We start from the raw sequence: 21,065 nt of genomic DNA on the forward strand, positions 1-21,065 counted from the left end.
GGGGGGGGGGGGGGGAGGTCTGGGGGTTCACAGACGTAGGTATCTCCACAGCTCGGCTTTGCTCCTCTCTCTGCACTTAACCCCCAGTGCCTGCCAGAGCTCTGGCATGCATGTTAGGCACAGGGTGCCAGACACGGGGGTGGCGCAGGGTGCCAGGCCACACACAAACAAGGACCTTCATACACACAGGGAGGGAAATGCACCCACACACTACTTAATTCATTCCCTGGGGACTCAGTGTAGCAGATCAGGGACCACCCTGTCCTGACCCTTCTCCCAGGTCTTCCCATTAACTGGTTCCTGGGGAGGGGGTAGGTGAAGCTAAAGAAAAAGGAGACCTTGATGCCTTCATTGATCTTTCTATCTCTGTCTTTCTCTGTGTGTCTCTGTCTCTCTGTATGTATGTCTCTGTCCTCCTCCTCCTCCTCCCTCTACCTCTCCTTCTCCCTCTCCCTCTCCCTCCATCCCCAGTTCTAGACCATGGAAGAAAATGAAGTGAAACAGAACCTCCCCCTTCTCTCCTAGCTGTAGCTGAGAACTACCCAGGTGAGAGTGCACATTTGGGCGTGTGTACCAGGGACCTAAGGCCATGCCTGGCACTGCGTGCGGGGGCTGGTGTGGCTGGCAGCAGACTCTGGCTGGTTCCATGCAGTGTTCTGGAAGTCATGGCAGTCACAGAGACAGCAATGTGGAATACTTGAATGAAAGTTGGTGGTGGTGGTGGTGCTGATGTTGGTGGTATGTGTGTGTAAGTATCCCTGAGGAAGCGTGAGCAGGGTGTGCACACCTGAGCGCGGAGGCTTAGAGTCCTTGGCGTGCCAATAGGCGCACAGGAGTGAATGAGATGCAAGGCACAGGGCTGGGCAGACTGGCCCTTTCCCGGGCGAAGCTGGCGACTGACGGCTCCGCCTCATGCAACTTGGGGACTTTGTTCCGGCTTCTTCGAAAACGGATCTAGACAGGGGGGCTGGGCGGGGAGGGGGGCACCTGCCTGGCGTGGGGTGTTGAGATAGAAGTGGAGGAAAGCCCCACCCTAGCCCCGCCTTCGCACCGCCCCAACCCCGCCCCCAGGGCGCTTTATAAGCTGGGTCCGAGGACCCCGCAAAGAAAGCGAGTATCCCTCCCACCCCAGGCCGGTGTTCCTCTGCATTCCGTGTCCTAGCCTCGAGTCCCTCTCGGCGCTCCCCAACCAGGCCCCCGCCCCGCCCCAGCCCGGCCCCGAAGTCATGGAGCGCTGGCCTTGGCCGTCGGGCGGCGCCTGGCTGCTGGTGGCTGCCCGCGCGCTGCTGCAGCTGCTGCGCTCAGACCTGCGTCTGGGCCGCCCGCTGTTGGCGGCGCTGGCCCTGCTGGCCGCTCTCGACTGGCTGTGCCAGCGCCTGCTGCCCCCGCCGGCGGCACTCGTGGTGCTGGCTGGTGCTGGCTGGATCGCGTTGTCCCGCCTAGCGCGCCCTCCTCGCCTGCCGGTGGCCACTCGCGCGGTGCTCATCACCGGTGAGTGTGCAGAGCGCAGGGACTCCAGGCTGGAGGGCGGGACCGCACACCTAGAGGGTTTCCCTTGGGCGCCATCAAGGGGAACTCCGCAGTTCAGATGTAAGAGTCCTTCTCTAAATGCAAGAAAGTGAGCCAAGCAGGAAGCTCCGGGCACCTCACCAAGTCTGGGTTAACTACCTGCGGCTGCAAGGATTATTGGTGAGAAAGTAGAGAGTGGGCAGGTGCTCAAAGGAAACTAGTGACTGAAAGAGGAGAAACTTAGTTTATACTGAGCTCCTTCTTAAGAGATAGGTGTGGAGCAGAAGACCGTACTTTAGGGGACTTCAGAAGACCCGAGACGGGGATAATGCCATCTCTTGAACTCTGCCTGACATCCCCCACATCACTAGAACACAGTATCTGCTTTTCTCTGGGGGCAGAGTGCTTAGATGGTGAGCTCTGCTCCCCGACCTCCTCTGGCTGGAATCCTTGGAGTTCAGAACCGCCTGAGTTCACAGCAGCTGGAGAGTAGCTGCTTCTTAGATCCAGCTACCCACTGCCAAAACTGCAGCCGTCTGCAGTCTACACCTAACACCTCATCCTGCCCAGCCCTGGGTGCCCAGGAAAGGGTCCTCGGAGAGCTGGACTCAGGTGTCTCTAGTGCCTGCCTGTGCTTTCTTTGTCTGGAGCAGGGAATAAATCTGTCATCAGGAGGGAAGGGGAGGGGAGGGGGGCTGCAGACCCAGCAGGAAATGGGGAGGGGGAGGAAGGCCAGGGGGCATTGGTCCATTGCATGGGGGGAGGGGCAGCTCTGTTTCTCCCCCAACCACCATGGCTTCTTGGAGGTCTTGGTCCTTTATGGGTGGTCTGCATGATAGGATAGGGATAGGGCCAGGAGAATTTAGGAGGAAATCCTTGAACTGGATCTTGGAGGAAGTTGGGTAGTGACAGGTGGAATCTGAAAGGTGTCTTGGATCCTAGAAAGGGCGTGAGACAAAGGTTTAAGACAGAAAGAAATAAGCACGGTTTGGGAAGGGGACAGTCAATAACCAGTCTGGCTGGGGGCAGGGGGGGGGTTAGGGATGTGAAGTTTCCTTGGGAGGAGACTCAAATGTCAGGTGAGAAACCAGATTGCACTAAGGTGATATGGCTTCGGAAGAGAGGGTGGAGGTTGAGTAGGACTCAGGTGAGATGGAAGAGACTTGCAGAGTGAGTGTGAAGCCACGGGGACCCCCCCACCCCCGCCCCATTTCAGGAGCCTGAGGAAGGAAAGCTACTGAATTCTCTTGAAATGAAGCAGGGACTCGGCTATAGGCTCTGCCTTCAAACATGGAACAGATCTCTTCCTGTCCTGTGTGAGCTGCTTTCACCAGGTCCTATGCCACTTCAGGTTCTACTGATACAGCTGGGACATCCTGAGATCTCACCTCAGGTCTGCCTACTGGTCTAGTCTTGAGCCTGAGCAAGAGGTGAGAAGAAGGATGCTTTCTGTGCCCCGGGCTCCTTCCATCTCTGCAACGCTCAGTGTTTGGGAGAAGAGGATTTGGCCCCAGCCTACTCCCGTGTAAGCACTGGAAGTTGGCGTCTAGCTTCCTGATGCCTGAAAACTCTGGGGTTTTCCGAGTCACCACCAAGCAGCAAGAGCACTTAAGTGACTGGGTCTTGCCCCACCTGCCAAGAACACTGTGCCTTCTGCCTACACTCATCCCTCCCCAAGAATGCCCAAGAATTGTTTGCCAAACCTAGGCCACAAGCTCAGCCATGCTGTCATGTCTGGGCTGTGTGGCTTGGTACCTTGTGTGCATGCATATGTATGTGTCTTCGTGCTGAAGGGAGAGAGGGGTCAAGCTTGTGTGTGAAAATGCAGGCAGGTTTACAGGTGAGCAAGAGGGTAAGATGTGTCGGTTGGGACCCCAGAGCTGAGTTTCTGGGAGGCTTTTAGTAAAGTTCTGTCTCCTCCAAAAGGAAGCAGAAGCAAGAGTGCATGTGTGTGCACACACACTCCCTTCCCCCAGTCAGATTTGCTTGGGAAGGACCCCTCAACACAGACTAGCAGGCCCCAGCTACACAAAGCCCCGTTTGCAGCCCCCAACCAGCTTTGTTCTCTTCTCAGCTCAGGGGGGAGGGGCTGAGACGAGGAGGGGTGCTGTTTGTCCAGGAGTGGGGAAGCTGGGCTGCAAAGCAGCTTTTCTGCACAGCAGGACCTCGGGGCTGGCAGCTCCACAGACTCCCCTCCCCCACTGGCCCTCCTCATCCTCTCACTGGCCACCCACAGAGCCAGGATCAGCATGGAAACCATCAAGGAAGCAAGGGCTTATCAGTACCAGGGACCCCCACACTGGGGCCTTGCCTGGTGGTTCTTATCTCTGCATACCAAGGGCAAGAAAATGAAGACTCCATGGGTAGTCACTGACCTTGGGTCACACTTAGTGGTGTGGGAAGGGATTCCAATGCAGGTCTGTTTTCTTCACTTACCATGCATGGTTCCTGGCCTGAGAGGAAAAGTGGACTGGGGCTCAGCAAATGTATACATACGTCCAAAGTCAATGACTGGGGCTCAGCAAATGTATACATACGTCCGAAGTCAATGATTGGAATTCCAAGGGCAGAGATCAAGGGGGAGTTGGGAACGGGCTCCAAGTTGAGTCTGGAACAATAGTAGGAGCAACTGAGGCTGCAGAAGTACTCAGGTTGAGTACGGCCAGGTTGATGGCATCTGGGTTTTATTCTAAGGCCCATAGAATCCTGGGGAAGCAAAAAGCCTTTGGGACTTGTCAGCAGCAGGGTAATACTGTCATTTTTTTAAAATATCCCTCTGACTTAGGCTGATGATAGATTCATGAGACAAGTTGGGACCAGAGTGGGTCTGTTTCTTCTAGAAAGTAAGGTTTATCAATCGCATTTGATGGGATAGCTATAGGGAACCAGATAGATGACAGCTGTCACAGAACTGATGCTCAGGGCTTAGTCAGGAGGGCCAACTTATAACATACATTTGTAAGGAAGAAGGGAGGGCTGAGTGTCCCGGAGGCTAGATTCCTCCCATTGTCTTGGGCTGGGAATCCACTGACTCTCCTACCCTGGCTAGGTTGTGACACTGGTTTTGGCAAGGAGACAGCTAAGAAACTGGATGCCATGGGCTTCACGGTGCTGGCCACAGTGTTGGATTTGAATAGCCCTGGTGCCCTAGAACTGCGTACCCTCTGTTCCCCTCGCCTGAAGCTGCTGCAGATGGACCTGACCAAGGCAGAGGACATCAGCCGTGTTCTAGAAATCACCAAGACCCACACGGCCAGCACTGGTCAGCAGATGTGTCTCCATTAGGGGTGGGCAGGGCTGGGTGGGTACAAGGGAAGAAGGGATTGCATGTTTGCTGTCAGGCTCACCTGAACCTTCCCTCCTGCTTTTATGCCTCCAGGACTGTGGGGTCTGGTTAACAACGCTGGCCTCAATATCGTAGTGGCTGATGTGGAACTGTCTCCAGTGGCAACTTTCCGCAAGTGCATGGAGGTAAACTTCTTTGGTGCACTTGAGCTGACCAAGGGCCTCCTGCCACTCCTGCGTCACTCAAGGGGACGTATTGTGACCGTTGGCAGCCCAGCAGGTAAGTTCTCTTCCACTCAGAGACAAAGTGGTGAAGAATGATTTGAGGAATCCCAGGCTGAGGCTGAGCATCCCCGTGCAATCCACAGGAGACATGCCGTACCCCTGCTTGGCAGCCTACGGCACCTCCAAGGCAGCAATAGCACTGCTTATGGACACATTCGGCTGTGAACTGCTTCCCTGGGGTATCAAGGTCAGCATTATCAAGCCTGGCTGCTTCAAGACAGGTGAGGGTTCAGGTTTGGGGTGGGACACCCATGCGGCAGGGACATGTGGTCTGAGGATAGAGTGTGGCTTGGTTTACAGGCGTTGTTTACATTAAATAGATTAATGGCCTTTGGGCTCTTCTGGCTGCTGCCTCCTGACCTTGTCACCCCTTCCTCAGATGCAGTGACTAATGTGACCCTCTGGGAGAAACGCAAGCAAGTGCTGCTGGCCAACATGCCTAGAGAGTTGCTCCAGGCCTATGGTGAAGACTACATTGAGCACGTGCATGGGCAGTTCCTGAATTCACTCAGAATGGCAGTGCCTGACCTTAGCCCAGTTGTAGATGCCATCATCGATGCATTGCTGGCAGCTCAGCCACGAAGCCGCTACTACCCAGGCCGTGGCCTGGGGCTCATGTATTTCATCCACCACTACCTGCCAGAGGGCATTCGACGCTGCTTCCTACAGAACTTCTTTATCAATCACCTTCTGCCCCAAGCACTGAGGCCCGGCCAACCTGGCCCTGCTCCTGCTTAAGACACACCCCAGAATCTAAACCCTTCCCCAGTGGCAGCTCTGTGAGCCACAAACCTAGGTGTTTTAGCAGGACGGGCTTCTTGAGCCCTTGGCCCTCTCCCCTGCCCATTATAGACCCCTCAGCCTTACCCTAGAGTCTGTGTTAAGCCCAGCCCAGCCTCTATTGCTGATGCCTCGTCCAGCCCAGGAAGTCTGCTAGTGAGCCTCTGGACCTCTCCTCTGCTTCTTGAGCCCACACATACCCTACCAGGCACAATGCTCTACACTGCAGCTTGGAAAACCCAGATGGAGAGTTTAGTGTAAGATTTTGGCTGTAGCCTTTGATAGGACTCTACAGACCATTTCTGTGCTGACTTTAGAATGATTAGGCAGGTGGGGACCTCCTCAGAATTCTTTTGGAACCCACAGTCTCAGTGCTGCAAGTCCAGAGTAAATCCCAACTGCCTCTTGACTGGCTCAAGATTTAGGTCCTCAATCACTGGCCCCCAGCCACACGGAAGCTGCATGTTGTACTTGCCTGGTTGTTGGCATTTTAAAATAAAGATACAGTTTATTTCTACTAGAATGGGAGAGATACAGTGTTTGGAGGAGGTGACTGCCTGGTTGCCTGGGTGACAGGGTGTGGCGATATGACAGATATGACAGAGACTGGGTACTTCTTGGGAGATCTAGGGACTCATCCGGGGAGCTGAGGATGTTCCCCAGACACTCCGTGGTACATATCTGCTGACCTCAAGCAAATCTTGTCCCTAGGTCTGGGTTTCTGCATACTGAGATAAAGGTAATGGCTAATTTCAGGGAGTTACAGGGCTTAGTGAAGCAGTTAGGGAAGTGTGGGACTTCTAGAGACAAGATATAACTATTCTCTAACAACCCTCACCCCAGCCTATCTTCCTATCTGAGCTCCCAGCAGAAAGAGCCATCCTCCAGGAACTTCCCTGGCCCTGTGGCTGCTGACTGCAGGAGAGACTCATCAAGGTATAGTAATGAATGAAGTTGAGAGTTGAGGAAAGGTACGAGGACACAAAGGAGGGAGCAGACAGACAGCAGGGTTTTTAAAGAGGGCAATTTTATTGTCTCAGAGGGGCAGAGCGGAGGGAGAAGGCTACAAAGCTGCTTTCCCAATACCCCAAGAATACATATTCTCTACTCTTCCCACAGGTTCTGGGGATGACCTATGGACACTGTCCCAGGGGTCCTTAGGTTAAGGAGGGACATGAAAGTCACACACGTTTCTTAGACATGTCAGTGGCTGTAAACATAGGGCTGGGGGCCTCTCTGCTCTGGAGGGGATCTTGGTCCATTCTTGATCAGGGGAGAGGTGCCTAACCCCTTTTTAGGCCTAAGAGTAGTCCCAGAGGGGGTCACGGAAGCTGGGCAAACAAACCCAGGACAATGCTACACCTCACCAGGTCAGACAAGTGAGCCCTGGGCTTCACCACAGCACACAGACACACACAGTGCACTTGGGAACCTTAAGTTAGAATGCTAAAAGATGGGGATGTAGTTGTCGATCTTGGCGCGATGGCGCTGGGCAATGCACTCAGCAATCCACACGATGTTGCGACATTCCTGTTCCTTAAGCTTCACAAAGGCATAAAAGACACCAAAATGGAACTGGTTCAGGAAGGCCAGCTTGTTTAGCTTCACCTGTGGACAAACACAGGTGTGATGCACAGGCGCTGTGGCCTAAGCCACAACCTTCCCTATACAGGGTCGGCTCCACAAGACCCTGTTCTCACCTCATGTTCAAAGAATCGGTCCTCCAGGGTCTTGTCTCCAGGATTGCTACCTGCACCCTCAAAAAGCAGTTTGTATTCCTGGCCGGGAACGGGAAGAACACAGGTATGAGTGCTGGGTGCTGGGCTGCCCACATGGCCACCTAATCTTGTCAGCTGGGGCACTCACCGGGTAGTAATCAGCTACATTCTTGACCTGTTCATAGTCATCAGCTCTCGCCAGCTGAGCCAAGCCCTCAGGGTAGAGCCGGCCACAGTGCGGGAAGAGCTTGGCACGGTCCTCCTTGGACAGCTCTGTGCCGAAAGAGTTGATGGTGATGATGAAAGCGCGGCGATCTGCTTCAAACTGCAGGGCCAGTGCATAGGTGAGGAGAGAGGGAAGACGAGGGAGACCACACTAGTCAATTGGCAGAGTTCCTCCTAGCAAGGCTCAATGGGAACAAAAGGCAGAGAAGTGGGGAGGCACTCACCTCTAGGATAGGACACATGGCATCAGCTGTGGTCCCACCCAACAGAGTACAGAACTTGTAGAAGGACTCCAGGTAGGCCTGTAGAGAGGACAGTGCTTGCTTAGAGCCAGGATTGCAGTGCTGGGAGACTGGTTAGAAACCCAGTCAGCTGATCTCCCCTCTCAAAACCTTTCATGGCAGGGATGGGCCAGCTCATTCTATGCCAACTTCCCCTCTACCGAACATCTACTAATTTCAACAGTTAATCATCCAAGGAGCAGTAGCTTGGTACATTCTAGCTGCGTGAGAAAACCCAGCTATCTGGCCCACTCTCTGCTTGAGGATACATAGTCCCACCCCTTTCTGTAGCCAGGCTTAGGGGCTCTGTCTTCTTCCTAGTGCTTTGCCTTCCTTTCCTGTCTTCAGAAACTTCCCCTTCCCCAGCCTCAGAAAACCAGGTGTCCAAGGGCTAATGAGGGAAGTTATCCTTGGAGTTCACAAAGGTCCAGACTCAACTCCTACACGCTCCCTTGCATCCACCCTCCTTGCAGAGCACTACTCAGCACTACCCCTCTCACCCTCAGACAGTCCCCAAATTATCAGGTCAGTTCCTGCTGAAGGATGGTTATCACCTATGCGAACAGCAGCCTCACAGTCACTAATGGGTACATGGGCTGCCAGTGGAAACAAGTAATTCTGTCGAGGCAAATTTGATCTGCTGGACGTGGGGAAAGGACAGGTCAGCTCACATACAAGGTCTTCCCTAACTCTCATTTGCAAGGTCACACAGAGGTTTCTTTCCAATACCTGTCCCCCCATCAAGGTCTTGCAGACTCCATGGGGAACATTTTTGCATGAAACTTGACTCAGACCCCACCTAAGGCCCCACATGTAGCATGACCACAGGGACTCGGGTCTCTATGTTGGGGACTATTCTGAATTGAGATTGGGAGGCTGTAGAAAGCTTTCCACATCCGAGTGAGCCATCCAAGCTGGCTGGGACCCATAGGATGTGCATTCAAACTCAGATAAGCTGATGATTCCCAGAGCGCCACAAGCCACAGTGACACTAAACAACATGGGCTCAGGAGAGAACCTGCAGTTGATCGCTGAGCTCACAGGAATCAAAGTTACTATTAAGTAAGCAATAAGAAACAGCCAGGAAAGCAACAACAGAGTCCAGCACAGAGGATCAAAAGCCATTCTATAGGCAGAAATGGCTCCCATCTCCCACCTCGGTGGTACTTCACAGCCCCTCCAGGAGTCAGTCCTCTGTGGCCTTGTTTGTGGCTAGCCAAGCTGGTTATGCTAAAAATCTTAGGACCTACCCTAGTGGAGCCTATAGTTCCTATCTGGGGGGGAAACTACTAGCCAGTTTGAGGTTCCATTCCCTGTTACCTACCTGCTTGCTTGATCTCCAGAGAAGCTGACCCTAGGATTAAGGTTCACACTTTCCTCTAGAGGCTATAGCAGCAAAGAAACTGGCAAGACTCAGGTACCAAGGTCACCTCTGCAACCCCACCCTGTCCCCTGGAGTCTGCCAGCCCGTGTTTGTTGCACCAGCTGCCTACAATTCACTTGCCAGATGGATGAGGGTCCACCTAATCTCCCATCTGTGGCCACTGGGCTGGGACATTGCCTGACAGGCAGGCAGCCTTGGCATGAGACCCACAGTGGTGGGTCAGTTTTTATGAGCTGGTTTCTGGCCAGTCCTTGTCAGTGACTCCAGCTAAAACCAGTCAGGCCCAGAGAGGGTGTGGGTAAGGCTAGGGGTATAGCCACGCCCCTCATCCTGTCTGGAGCAAGGAATCTGTCAATAGGCCAAGTGAGTGGGTGGGAGCACTATAAGATTTGTGTGTGTGTGTGTACACGTGTGCACACGTTTGCATATTACCTTACCCTTGACCAATAATCTGCCTTCCACCCTACAGTCACAGAGGGCCTTCTAAGATATGCTCTATTAGAAGACCTTAGACGCACAGCCTAAAGTTCATTTCAGTTTTTCACACTTTACTTATTTTGTCCTGTGCATGTGTGTGCAAAGGTAAGAAGACAGCTAGTGGGATCAGTTCTCTCCTTCCACCACGTGGGTCCCAGACATCAAACTCAGCTTGTCCACGTTGGCAGTTAAGCATTTTCATTTCCTGAGCAATGTTGTCAGCCCAAAGTTACAGTTTTCGTTATTGTTGTTGTTTGTTTTGTGACAGGGTCTCACTATGTAACCCTGGCTGTCCCAAAACTTACTACATAGACTCAAATTCACAGAGATCTGCTTGCCTCTGTCTTCCAAGCACTGGACTGAAAGTCACTATGTCTGGCTTACCTTTTCTTGAGAGACTCTTACTATGGAGACATGGCTGACCTGCAACTCACTATATATACTAAGCTAATCTTGAACTTAGCAAAAATCTTCTTGCTCAAGTTGTCCTAGCATTCTGAAGTACGCACCACCACTCCCAGCTGAAGTTCAAACTCTTGCCGATACATTCAAGGTCCGGGTGACGCGGCTCACTCGGTGTATGTGTCTTCCCTTGGATCTCCTCCCCACTGTCCATGAGAAACCTGCACTTTCACAGTAAACCCCTTGCCGTGTGGCCTGGCTCATGCTCCTTGCCTTCCTTCTGCCTATGCTATCATAGCTTCTATCATCTACCTGCAGATCCTAGCTGTATGCTGACACACGACGCACACAAAGACTAGGTCTGCACTCAGGCTGAGCCAGATGTCCACCAGCCAGCTACAATCAGGGCAGAAGACACACACCTCAACACCCCCCCCCCCCCAGTGGAGACTGGATAGACAGATGTCCTCGGGTCCCTGAGCCAGTGCCATCCCCGGCTTCTCTTCAAGGTTTGCCTATTGCTGATCTATGTTCCTGACTAAATTAGTCTTCCGGGAATTTTGGCATCATAGCTTAGAATCACACCACAAACTGAACCCAGTCTTTCCCAAATGTCCGTAACTGGTAGCTACCTTTTAATCTCCATAATGACTGTACAAACTGAGAATTCCAAGCCCACTCTCTTTCCTTGGACGAGCCAGTCTATGCCATAGTCTAATAGGAAGCAAAAGGTGAATAAAGGCTGAAGATAGTGAGATACATGGCATTGGTTCATGGTCTGGGAACCTGAAAGGGTCATAATAAACTGGCTGTGCCTGGCTGGATCTTTCCCCACCTAACTAAGCATATATCACTGCCTTTGCCTAGGTGCCTGTCTTGGCTGGCAAGAGTTCATGTGGCATAGGTTTGAGGGCAATGACCTGGGTGGTGGTCCATGACACTCCTGGATGCTACATGAGTGGCTGTCCAGTAGCCAGCTCTGACAGGCCAAGTGTCAGAGCACCAGCTACTCCAGCCTGCTGTAGACACCTTGGAAACCTTGAAACCATCCCAGGAACCTGAGAGTGAGAGGCTAAGCCCCCAGAAAGGAGCTTGGTACAGGTGCATGCTGGTAAATTACCTTCTGTCACACCCCCACCCACCCACTGACAAGTCAACCCCACCCACCCCACCCACCCTCACTGCTTCTCAAAAACACTACCTTGTAAAGCGTATTTCGGATTATCTCGATGTTCATCTCATCAAGGTCCTGCTCTGAGATGCAGTCCTGGAAAAAAGCCGCTGGGAAGGGAAGACAAGGATGTAAAGAGCAGGACAGCAGCCTCAGTGAGAGGGCGCACTAAGCTAAGCTAAGTACTGGATGGAGACCCCCAATCCAGCCTGAGCTACTGCCTTGGAAGTAGGAGAAGCAATTCTCTGGGCTGTGTGTGCTGACCTGAGCTTTTCCTGCTTCTTTGCTCCTAAAATTGATTTATAAAGGAGGCGGCCAGCCATAACATGATCTAATCACTGCTGGGGCAGACCCAAGTTTAGACCATGCCAAAGACAGGCTTGCATAAGAGGCCATGAGATTTCCCTTCTCCAAAGGCAGCTATCAATTTGAGGACTGGAAACCACTGCTATGTATACCCTATGAAGGCCTAGAGCCTGCACATGGGAAACTAGCCTCCTCCTCCTCCTCTTTTACTTTTGGTTTTTTGAGACAGGGTTTCTCTGTGTAGCCTTGGCTGTCTTGGTACTCACTCTGTAGACCAGGCTGGCCTCGAACTCAGAAATCTGCCTGCCTCTGCCTCCTGAGTGCTGGGATTAAAGGTGTGTGCCACCAGTGCCTGGCTCCTTTTTTTTTTTTTTTTTTTTAAGATTTATTTATTTATTTCATGTACCCAAATGGGTACACTGTTGCTGTTATCAAACACATCAGAATAGGACATCAGATCCCATTACAGGTGGTTGTAAGCCACCATGTGGTTGCTGAGAATTGAACTCAGGATCTCTGAGGAAGAGCAGTCAGTGCTCTTAACTGCTGAGCCATCTCTCCAGCCCTCTTCTTCTTTACATAAGAATGAGTTTATGGAGAAGAGCAAGCTAAGATTGGAGTAGTTAGAAATCCACTGCAGGAGGAGAGGCTAGGATAGAATCCCAGGGAGGGCCTGAAGATGTAGCCAATGTCCTTCCTTTAAAGATGAAACTGCAGAAGCCACATACAGCCCAGAACTAGCTCAGAGTTACAGGGACAATCAAAGGCAAACTAGGTGAGTAGATATGGCTGGCACTTCTCATCTTAGGACCTTCTGATTCAACTCTGGTGGCTTCCTGGAATAGTTCCCCAGGGTTTAGATTGTGGCTATAAGGATACTAGCTAGTTATGATACTCATGCCTTCTCTCCAGCATTCTAGGCATCCTGCTGGACACCATCTGACCTGACCCCTGGGACCTGCTCAGTGGAGTCAAATGAAGCTTTTTGCTTTTGTTTTCTGTCTCATAAGAAGCCAGCCATTATTATAGCCCTGATTAAGGCTACAGTCTGCCAGACCCCTCAGGACTCCAAGGGACATAAGCTCCTTGCTCTTCTCCATAAGTTCATTCAGCCTCCCTCTGAATCCCAAAAACCCACATTCTTTCCAAAGTTAGATAGTCTCAGTCTGCCCTTTGGGTTGCTGGTCTGCCTAGGAAAAGCAATGGGAGAGTAAAGAAAGAGGGATGGGAAACAATGAGAACAGGAAACTGAGGGAGCAAGGTCAGCTGCAGCACAGTCTCCTGCTTTAGGGCTGCCCCACCTCTTACAATCCATAAAACCCACACTGAGGCTCTGATGCTAAGACCACTGCCTAGCTGCTCTTTCCACCACAGAGGCTCACCCAGGGGTGTGTCCACCAGAATGGCATTGTAGAGCTCTGCAGGTGTCTGTGCGATGTTCACAGCCTCCATCTGCTCAAAGCTGCCTAGCGGATGGCACTTCGGCACAAGTTCAGCTATTGAACGCTGGTGCAGTGTGCCTGTGATTAGCAGGATCACGTTGTCAATCATGTAGCTATAACTGTGAGAAGCAGACAACAACAGGGCAGACTGTTAGGGTAGAGGAGTGGGGAGGACTGGCCCCCAACTTTGCTCACATTCTTGCTCACACAATTCCTAAGAGTGAGTGCTGGCTTGTGGATGCTGTAAACAGGCTCCAGAGAGACTACCCTTCCCCATACAGACTCCTGCCACCACTACCACCATGAACCCCAACCCCCAATAACAGAACATCGGATAAATATAGCTTTTCCTTTAACAGGATGGTAGATTCATGCCCCATAAATGACTGGAACACAAGTAAATAGCCTATAGTGTGAACAGTACACAGACAGCATGGGCACATGCAGGTGAGGCACATAACCCATCCCAGGGGCAGGTGCAGTCAGGAGCTTGACAGATAAAAGGACTGGGAGATGAAAGTGTGTTCTGGATAGAGGGAACAGTATGCAGAGGCCTGGGGGCACACACTGAGTGAGACTGGATTGGTCTGAGGAACTGAGTATTGTCAAGACTGGCAGAGGGAAAGGGAGGGCACAGCTGTAGGCAAGGCAGTGCTGTCAGCAGAAGGCTGCCTGAAGACTGAGCTCAGGTCAGGCAGAGGGTTCCAACTTTACCTCAAATACTATGGAGTCATAGTGGGATGAAAATAAGAAACCACAATATTATCAGGGCCACTCTGGCTCCATGGGAGTTGGGAGTCCAGAGTAGGAGAAGAGAAAGACTAAGGAACAGGCTGGGAAAAGGCTTCTCCAAGAAGGGCCAGAGAAGAGTCATAAAGGCCCCTTCTAGAATAAAGGACAGAGTCAGGCAGACTGCAGAGCCCCACTGTGAACACAAAAAAATACACTACTCTTTAGAGCCAGTTCAAGCAATTACTCAGGAGGACCTGAATAAGATACAGAAGCAGGTCTGATTCAAGTCAGTTCTAGGCTTAGTCTCGTAGGCTTGCCCTGCAATGGGATGCTCTGTGCACCATGGACAGCAGAGGGGGCTGTGGAGCTGGGGAGGGTGGGGCTGCCTAGTTAAGACTTGGCAAGGTACCACTAAGACGACTTGTCTCCAACTGAAAAGCAGAGCCAAAGAGGAGCTGGGGCAGAACGTTTTTGTGCACTCACCTATGGGGATGAGGTAGTAGGGGAAAGGGAAGGTATAAAGAAGAGGAGGACCCGGGTAGTCCCAACTATTATCCATCCTGTTACAAGTAGTAAACTATGAGTATAGAGGAGGTGGAGAATGTCCTTAAAGGCCAAGCTGGGCCTTGGAAGGGTAAGGACTAAAAATGGAGGCTACTGTTAATCTGGCCCTGGACATAGTTCGTGTTCTGTTTCTGGGAGATCCAGAGCTAGGCTCTATCCCTGTAACAAATCCCTGTACCTAAGCCTGAGACTTTACCAAGGAAAGGCCTTGGTAGGAGGTGGGGCTCAGTACCAAAGGAATAAAAGAAAAAAGGTGGTGGCCCAGAGTACCAGTCACTGTGGTACTCCTATAAGCCCCTCAAAATACCTGAGTTTTGTCTCAGCCTAACCCATACTCCTTGTGCTTGATGAACACAGCTCCCACTCAATTCAATGCCATTATAACCTCTAGTCTCCTGGGCCTGGGGCTAGGCAGCTGATCTCTTTCCATACCCAATCTGGATGGTTCATTACAGGATATACACTGAGAAGAGTCACACCTCACCTTCCAAAAACAAGGGTCTCAAGCAAGATCTGTCTGTAATTGCAAGCCAAAAGGCACATATGGCTAGCCTCTTGTCCTTGACCCCACAGAACTCGCAGTTAACTTGCACCCAGTCCAGCCATACTAAAACGAATGTCTTCCTAAGACATCCAGAGAGACCTCACCCCAGAGATAAGAATGCCTTTTCCCCTCATATCCCCTTTTGATATGCTGAAGAACAACAGCATATCTCTGGAACTTACATTATTCAAGTGATCCTATGTGACCTTACTGCCACAACAGATAAAACACCTATGGCTACCTTTAGCCAAAGCTTTATGTTTTAGTTCTAAACTCCCACCTCTGTCTTCTCAGAGAGACCCCACAACCCCAGTTTCCTTAGTCTAACCTTTTCCTTCCCCCTTGTGCCCACAACCCAGGGTCTCTGTTTATCTGTTTAGGCTAGGGACAAGACTGGAATAAGACTGTCTGAGTACTTCTAAGAGCCCTGGCCCAGACTCAGAAGAAAGCCCTGTAGGGAAATTCTGCCACCTGACTTCACTGCTATACCTCAAGTGAGTAGAGGAAACCAGCTGTAGTTCATGGTTCAGCTCTGACACTGTATGCAGAAGTCAGTAGTAGCTCTCCCCTCCCTTCTAGCTTCCCCAAACCTCTCCTTGCTATAAACCTTAGTTGAGTACAGAGAAAAATGCTGGGCCAAGTTAGGGCCACTCACAATCACAGCACTCAGCCCCTTCTAACTCCTCCTTCTACACAGGCCAGGCCAGCCTGTATCTTGTGCCAGGCTGAGTACTTCCCTCCCCGGGGCCAACTCTAAGATTGCTTCAGTGGAGGCCCCTGCTTTCCCTTCCTGTACAGCAAGGCTCAAGATCATCTTTCCTGGGAGATGGAAGGCAGGACAGGCCTGGCAGAGATAAGACCCAGCCATATGCCTTCCTACCTTCAGCAAACAGGAAACCTTCCTCCTCTCTGCCTAGTCTTCAGAAATTGCCTCCCTGCCCCCAGAAAGCTGCTTTGCCATGTCTCCCCTCATTTGGCCTCAAAAGAGAGAATGAAGTTCCAGCTGGTCAGCATCTCCCTCCAGAGGAAGACAGCTGGGGAGTGGATGGCCCACTGCCTGCCAGGCCAAAGAGGCCTTTTTGGAGGGGGGGGGTGGGGGGGGAAGGGGATAGAGCAGTCTATAATCCTCTGCCCTAAGGCCCTCCCTTGCCCTGTGCCTCCAAATAGCTTGGAGTGGGAGAAGTTTCAGGCTACAGTTTAGGAAGCTACTTCCTTCAAGAAACCTTTAGAGTCCCTAGCCGACCCTGTCCCTCCACTGTGCCCTTTGGTGCCACCTGCTGGAGCAACATAGCTTTTCTGCACTTGGGCTGGCAGGCTGTGTATAACCAGGTACTTGTGCCAACTGGCCTATCTGCAGCCCCCACCAAGGAGCCTCATTTGTTGCTAGTGACATTATCTGTACTAAACTACATCTAATTCCAAGGAGCCCCACCCAGGGCTGAAAATGAACAGAAGCCTCTGATATGACCTTTTTTATTTAGCACATTACCCCTTAAGCCTCAAGTTCCCCTTTGCAACCAGAATGAATGAGATGTGGACTACAGAAGAGTTAGTGAGGCTCTGACCATCTCCTCATTAAAATCCTGACCTTCCTCAAAGGCCCAGCTGAGTTATCCTACTTGATCTGAGCCTTTGGAATCCTGAAGGGTCCCTCACAGTCATGCTTCTTCCTAAGCCAGAAAGAACAGGGTCAGTGCTGGCTTCCTTTCCATCCTAAAGAGCAATAAGGAAACAACCCACAGCAGCCAGAGAGCCTCATTGGGAACAGTCAGGATAAGAAGGCCTGAGGAAACCCAGTGACCACTCTAGGACAATGAAGGGCCAACGTGAGGGCAACATGGCCTCACTTAGGAGGTAAGAGATGCTTTGGGGACCCACTAGACACTTGAGGCCATGTCCTGGGACAAAGGTTCCTTCCAGGTGTCCACTTCCACTGATGGTCATTCTCCCAGATAGTACAGGTTAAACCACACAATTTCTGCTAGCGGACACGTAGGCTACAGGTAATTGTTATACACCAGGGATGGCCCTTGCTAGAGACCTGCTTCATTTAAAAACAATGGCACTTAGGGGTCACCTGAAGATGTCCCAGAGACCAAGTTGACCCTTCTACAAACAACTTTCCCAACGTCTCTTCCAAGGTTAGGGGGTACTCCTGTGAGAAAATACCATGAAATGGGCCAAGTAAAAGTATCCTCCATGGCTGAAGAACCCTGAACACAGGTTCTATCCCAAGTTACAGGGCAAGTTAGGCCTGGTAACAGCCCTCAGTTTAGCAGCATATTAAATGTGTTAGGACTGTGATGTTGAGTAGGTCACCTAAAACTATACGCTGAGAGTCTACTTCATGCAGACTGCCTGCTCTGTGGCAGGCACACAACCACCCCTGTTGTCACTGTCTGTCCCTCAGCACCACTCACTCTGCATCTGTGTAGTGCCTCCTGGCCTGGCTCTGAACTCAGCCAAAGTTTTTTCAGTCTAGAGTCCCATCCTTATTAGTTCTTCCCTCAAACACCTTTCTTTCTTTCTTTCTTTCTTTCTTTCTTTCTTTCTTTCTTTCTTTCTTTCTTTCTTTCTTTCTTTTTTGGTTTTTTGAGATGGGGTTTCTCTGTATAGCCCTGGCTGTCCTGGAACTCACTTTGTAGACCAAGCTGGCTCTAACCCAGAAATGTGCCTGCCCCTGCCTCCTGAGTGCTGGGATTAAAGGCGTGCCCGCCACTATGCCTGGCTTTAAACACCTTTCTTCTCAGCCAGTAGTCATTCCTTAAGGAAAGCAGTCATGTAGAAGGGTCAACTTGGTCTCTGTGACATCTTCAGGTGGCCCCTAAGTGCCATTGTTTTTAAATGAAGCAGGTCTCTAGCAAGGGCCATCCCTGGTGTATAACAATTACCTGTAGCCTACGTGTCCGCTAGCAGAAATTGTGTGGTTTAACCTGTACTATCTGGGAGAATGACCATCAGTAGAAGTGGACACCTGGAAGGAAACTTTGTCCCAGGACATGGTCATGAGTCCCCAGGCTGAGGGAGCCCCACCCCAGCCCCAGTATAGGGTTCAAATGAAAACTTCACTCAACTCTTTCCAAAATTCTATTCACATTTGAATAGTCTGACAGGGCACTGAAATATAGAGCAGCTAAAGAAATAGGAGTTAAATTTAGTCAGATATCATGAGAGAAGAAACTGCTGAGGGCTGGATACAACCAATGTCCAATCCTAGAGACCTTGGCCAAATGAAGGCCAAGAGTGACCATAGCCAGGGCCTTGTTATGGAGTGACAAAACTTCTGGGAAATGACTGCAGGCTTGAGAGATAGAGGAGGTGAGAAAAAAAGATGAGGAATGAGAAAAATAGGCCCCATAAAATGAGCTTTAAGGGTGGTTAATGATCTTAGAGATGTAGGTGTGGTACTAGAAGCACTTAAAAGGGAACATGACAACACAGAAGTAAAGAGGAGTGGCCACTCAGGGTCCAGGTAAGGGTGAAGAGATTCAGAATGTTGGGCAGAAGCATCTCAGGGAAAGGAAGGTGGAATGGACTCGGGGCGGGATGCAGATGCAGTATTGGAAGGTGTACTTGCTTCTGATGACTCCGTAGAGGAGTAGGTGGGCCATCTGCACAGAGATGAAGAGGCTACAGGAAGGAGAGGACTGATGCTTAGGATGGGGAGGGGTCATCCTACTCATGATGGGAGCTGCAGGGTGCTGAGTAGGGACAGCAAGAAGCTGCTGGGCAGAAACAAGCTGAGGCTGAGTAGGTGAGCATGTACGTCTATTAGTATGAACGACATTCCCTCCCACACACCCTGCCAATTGCTGGCTTCCCCAGCTCTGCTCCCAGAAGTGGAGGTGGAGGAAGGACAACTCCAGGCTGGAGGCTCTGGGATTCCTCCAGGGCTGGGGGGCTGCCAGTAGGGTGGGACCATGAGCTGGGAAGCCAAGAGAGTTACAGATGCTGGCAGAAGAGATCTCAAATGATAGACCAGAAAACATCAGCTACAGAGGTAAGGAAATGAAGACAGAGGAAGAGCAAGGAAGGAAACAAGGCCCGATACCCTGCTGAATCTAGATCCCATGTCCTACAAGGGACTCAGAGTGGGCTGGAGAGCCTGAAGGCTGTGGGTGGAGGATGGTTGTTACCTGATTGAGCAATGTCAGGAGTGTAGTAGTTCTAGGTGGTGACAAAGCAGTCATCAGTTGGGGGCTGGGGTGTGTGTGTGGAGAGTAGAGAAGGAGACATTGCAGATGAAGGGGTCAAGGACAAGCAGCCACAGGCTCAGACTGGTCAACACGTGACATCCTGGGTGGTGGTAGAAGGAAAGGCTATAAGCCACAATCACCCATGATTGGAAGAGGCCAGGAAGTGGTAGATTCAGAAAGTTTGCCACAGGATAACACTTGGCTGCACATCATCTTTAAGCACACGTGGTGCTTGGAGCTAACCTCCAGCAGAGAGCTGGCAGCTGCTCTGTCTCAGTCACTCTCAGAGCCCTCTCCAGTTCCTGAAACAGGCCAGGGTAGATGCATAGGCAGGTGGGCAAGTTGGCAGCAAGATGGGTAACATCTACTCTCTGACCACTGGCATGGGGTCAAGCTTCATCCAGCCAGCCTGGCTGGCAAGACCAGAACATTAACCAGGAAGCTGGAGAAGCTTTGTGCAAACAAGCTGAAGGTGAAGGCTGAGCTATGGCAATAAATTTAGTTTCCTGGTAGGTCCTTGGCTCTGGCTGTGGGGTAGAGGATACGCAGGCCCAGGCTAGGGATTAGGTGACAGATGGTAGAATGATGTGTGACACACACACAAAGCATCAGTATATAATACACTCTATCTGTCCTGTCCCACTAGGTTCATGTTGGCATACCTTGATGAGGAGAAAGACAGTTTGATCATGAACCTATTTAGGATTCTGCAGCAAAGAGGACCTGAAGAAAAAGATCTACAGCCAGGAGAAGGCTTGCTTTCCAACTTATTGGAGTACTCTGTGCCTTTCAAGTGTCCCAGCCTGTTAGAACTGAGGTTGGAGCCCTCTGCCTAAATACCCCATTTGAAGAGATGAATTTTATGCAAGTGACTGTTCTTGGCTGAAAGGAGGAGATGGGCTAGACAGCCACATACCCTGTCTCTGAAAAGACAAGTGAAGTGATGTGTCTGGTCCCAAACAAGAGGCTAGGGAAGGGAAAAACAAGATATTCAGAATAATGCTGGGATACATCTAACAATACACTCAGAGGCTAGCCAATGGTCATACTTCTGCTCACCACTTGCATGAGGCTGCCACCTGGGCTCTGACTCAGGACTTCTAAGTCATTCCTTCAGAGCCAATTTCTTTACCTTTTAGGGTTCCAGACACACAGGTCTAGTTGAAATAGCCTGTTCTAGCCCTCAAGTCTAGGGTCTTCTCTGTTTAGCGTCTCTAAGAGCTTGGTGTATAGCTTCTCTAAGAGTTCCATCCAAGGGTTACACAATGGGGAAGCCTGGAGCAACCAAGGGTTATTATTAATAAACAACCTACTCCCCTTAGCTCTTGGGAAGAACAGCAAGGCATTCGGCCTCCCCCAACTCAAGTCCATCCCCTAGCTTTCTGACCTGTCAGAGCACTTGAAGAACAGCCCTCAGCTGTTGGGATAATCTTTTTGTACACTGTATGAAGGTGTGTCTCTGTCCTTTCTCAACTGCCTCTTCTAATTGGTTTAATAAAGAACTGAACAGCCTGTAGCAAGGCAGGAGAGGACAGGTGGGACATTCAGGAGAGATGAGGACTCTGGGAAAGAGTCAGAGGCACAGAGGTAATGGGCCACACAGCAGAAAGTAGCCTAGAATAAATGGGCTATTAAGTTATATGAGGTAGTTGAGAACAAGCCTAGATATCAGGCCTAATCATTTATAAACAGTAGTAAGTCTCCATGTCATTATTTGAGTACTAGTGGGTTGAGACAGTCCAGTGATGCTCAGCCTAGGTAGGG

At 51.0% G+C, this 21,065-nt stretch overlaps 2 protein-coding genes across 2 annotated transcripts in view; one reads left to right on the top strand and one right to left on the bottom strand.

Moving 5' to 3' along the window:
• Window positions 1-1,111: 1,111 nt before the first annotated feature.
• On the top strand, window positions 1,112-6,382 carry Hsd11b2 (hydroxysteroid 11-beta dehydrogenase 2). Its single transcript, XM_021170843.1, has 5 exons — window positions 1,112-1,491; window positions 4,559-4,771; window positions 4,889-5,074; window positions 5,163-5,300; window positions 5,459-6,382. The coding sequence occupies exons 1-5, from the start codon at window positions 1,227-1,229 to the stop codon at window positions 5,815-5,817; spliced, it is 1,161 nt and encodes a 386-aa protein (XP_021026502.1). The 5' UTR covers window positions 1,112-1,226; the 3' UTR covers window positions 5,818-6,382.
• Window positions 6,383-6,866: 484 nt separating this feature from the next.
• The window catches only part of Atp6v0d1 (ATPase H+ transporting V0 subunit d1), a 42,067-nt gene continuing 27,868 nt past the window's right edge, over window positions 6,867-21,065 (bottom strand). Inside the window, exons 3-8 of the mRNA XM_021169723.2 lie at window positions 13,206-13,384; window positions 11,548-11,627; window positions 8,027-8,104; window positions 7,726-7,902; window positions 7,560-7,637; window positions 6,867-7,467 (exon numbers count right to left, since the gene is read on the bottom strand). Of these exons, the coding sequence (XP_021025382.1) occupies window positions 7,306-7,467; window positions 7,560-7,637; window positions 7,726-7,902; window positions 8,027-8,104; window positions 11,548-11,627; window positions 13,206-13,384 (754 nt within the window). The 3' untranslated portion in view covers window positions 6,867-7,305. The remainder of the gene's footprint in view (window positions 7,468-7,559; window positions 7,638-7,725; window positions 7,903-8,026; window positions 8,105-11,547; window positions 11,628-13,205; window positions 13,385-21,065) is intronic.

This window comes from Mus caroli, chromosome 8 (assembly GCF_900094665.2).
Source record: "Mus caroli chromosome 8, CAROLI_EIJ_v1.1, whole genome shotgun sequence".
Classification (NCBI taxonomy): Eukaryota; Metazoa; Chordata; class Mammalia; order Rodentia; family Muridae; genus Mus; species Mus caroli.

Coding starts and splice junctions, on each gene's coding strand:
- Hsd11b2 (XM_021170843.1), top strand. CDS start 1,227: ATGGAGCGCTGGCCTTGGCCGTCGGGCGGCGCCTGGCTGCTGGTGGCT. Junction 1,492..4,558: donor TCGCGCGGTGCTCATCACCG/GTGAGTGTGCAG, acceptor TACCCTGGCTAG/GTTGTGACACTGGTTTTGGC. Junction 4,772..4,888: donor GACCCACACGGCCAGCACTG/GTCAGCAGATGT, acceptor TTATGCCTCCAG/GACTGTGGGGTCTGGTTAAC.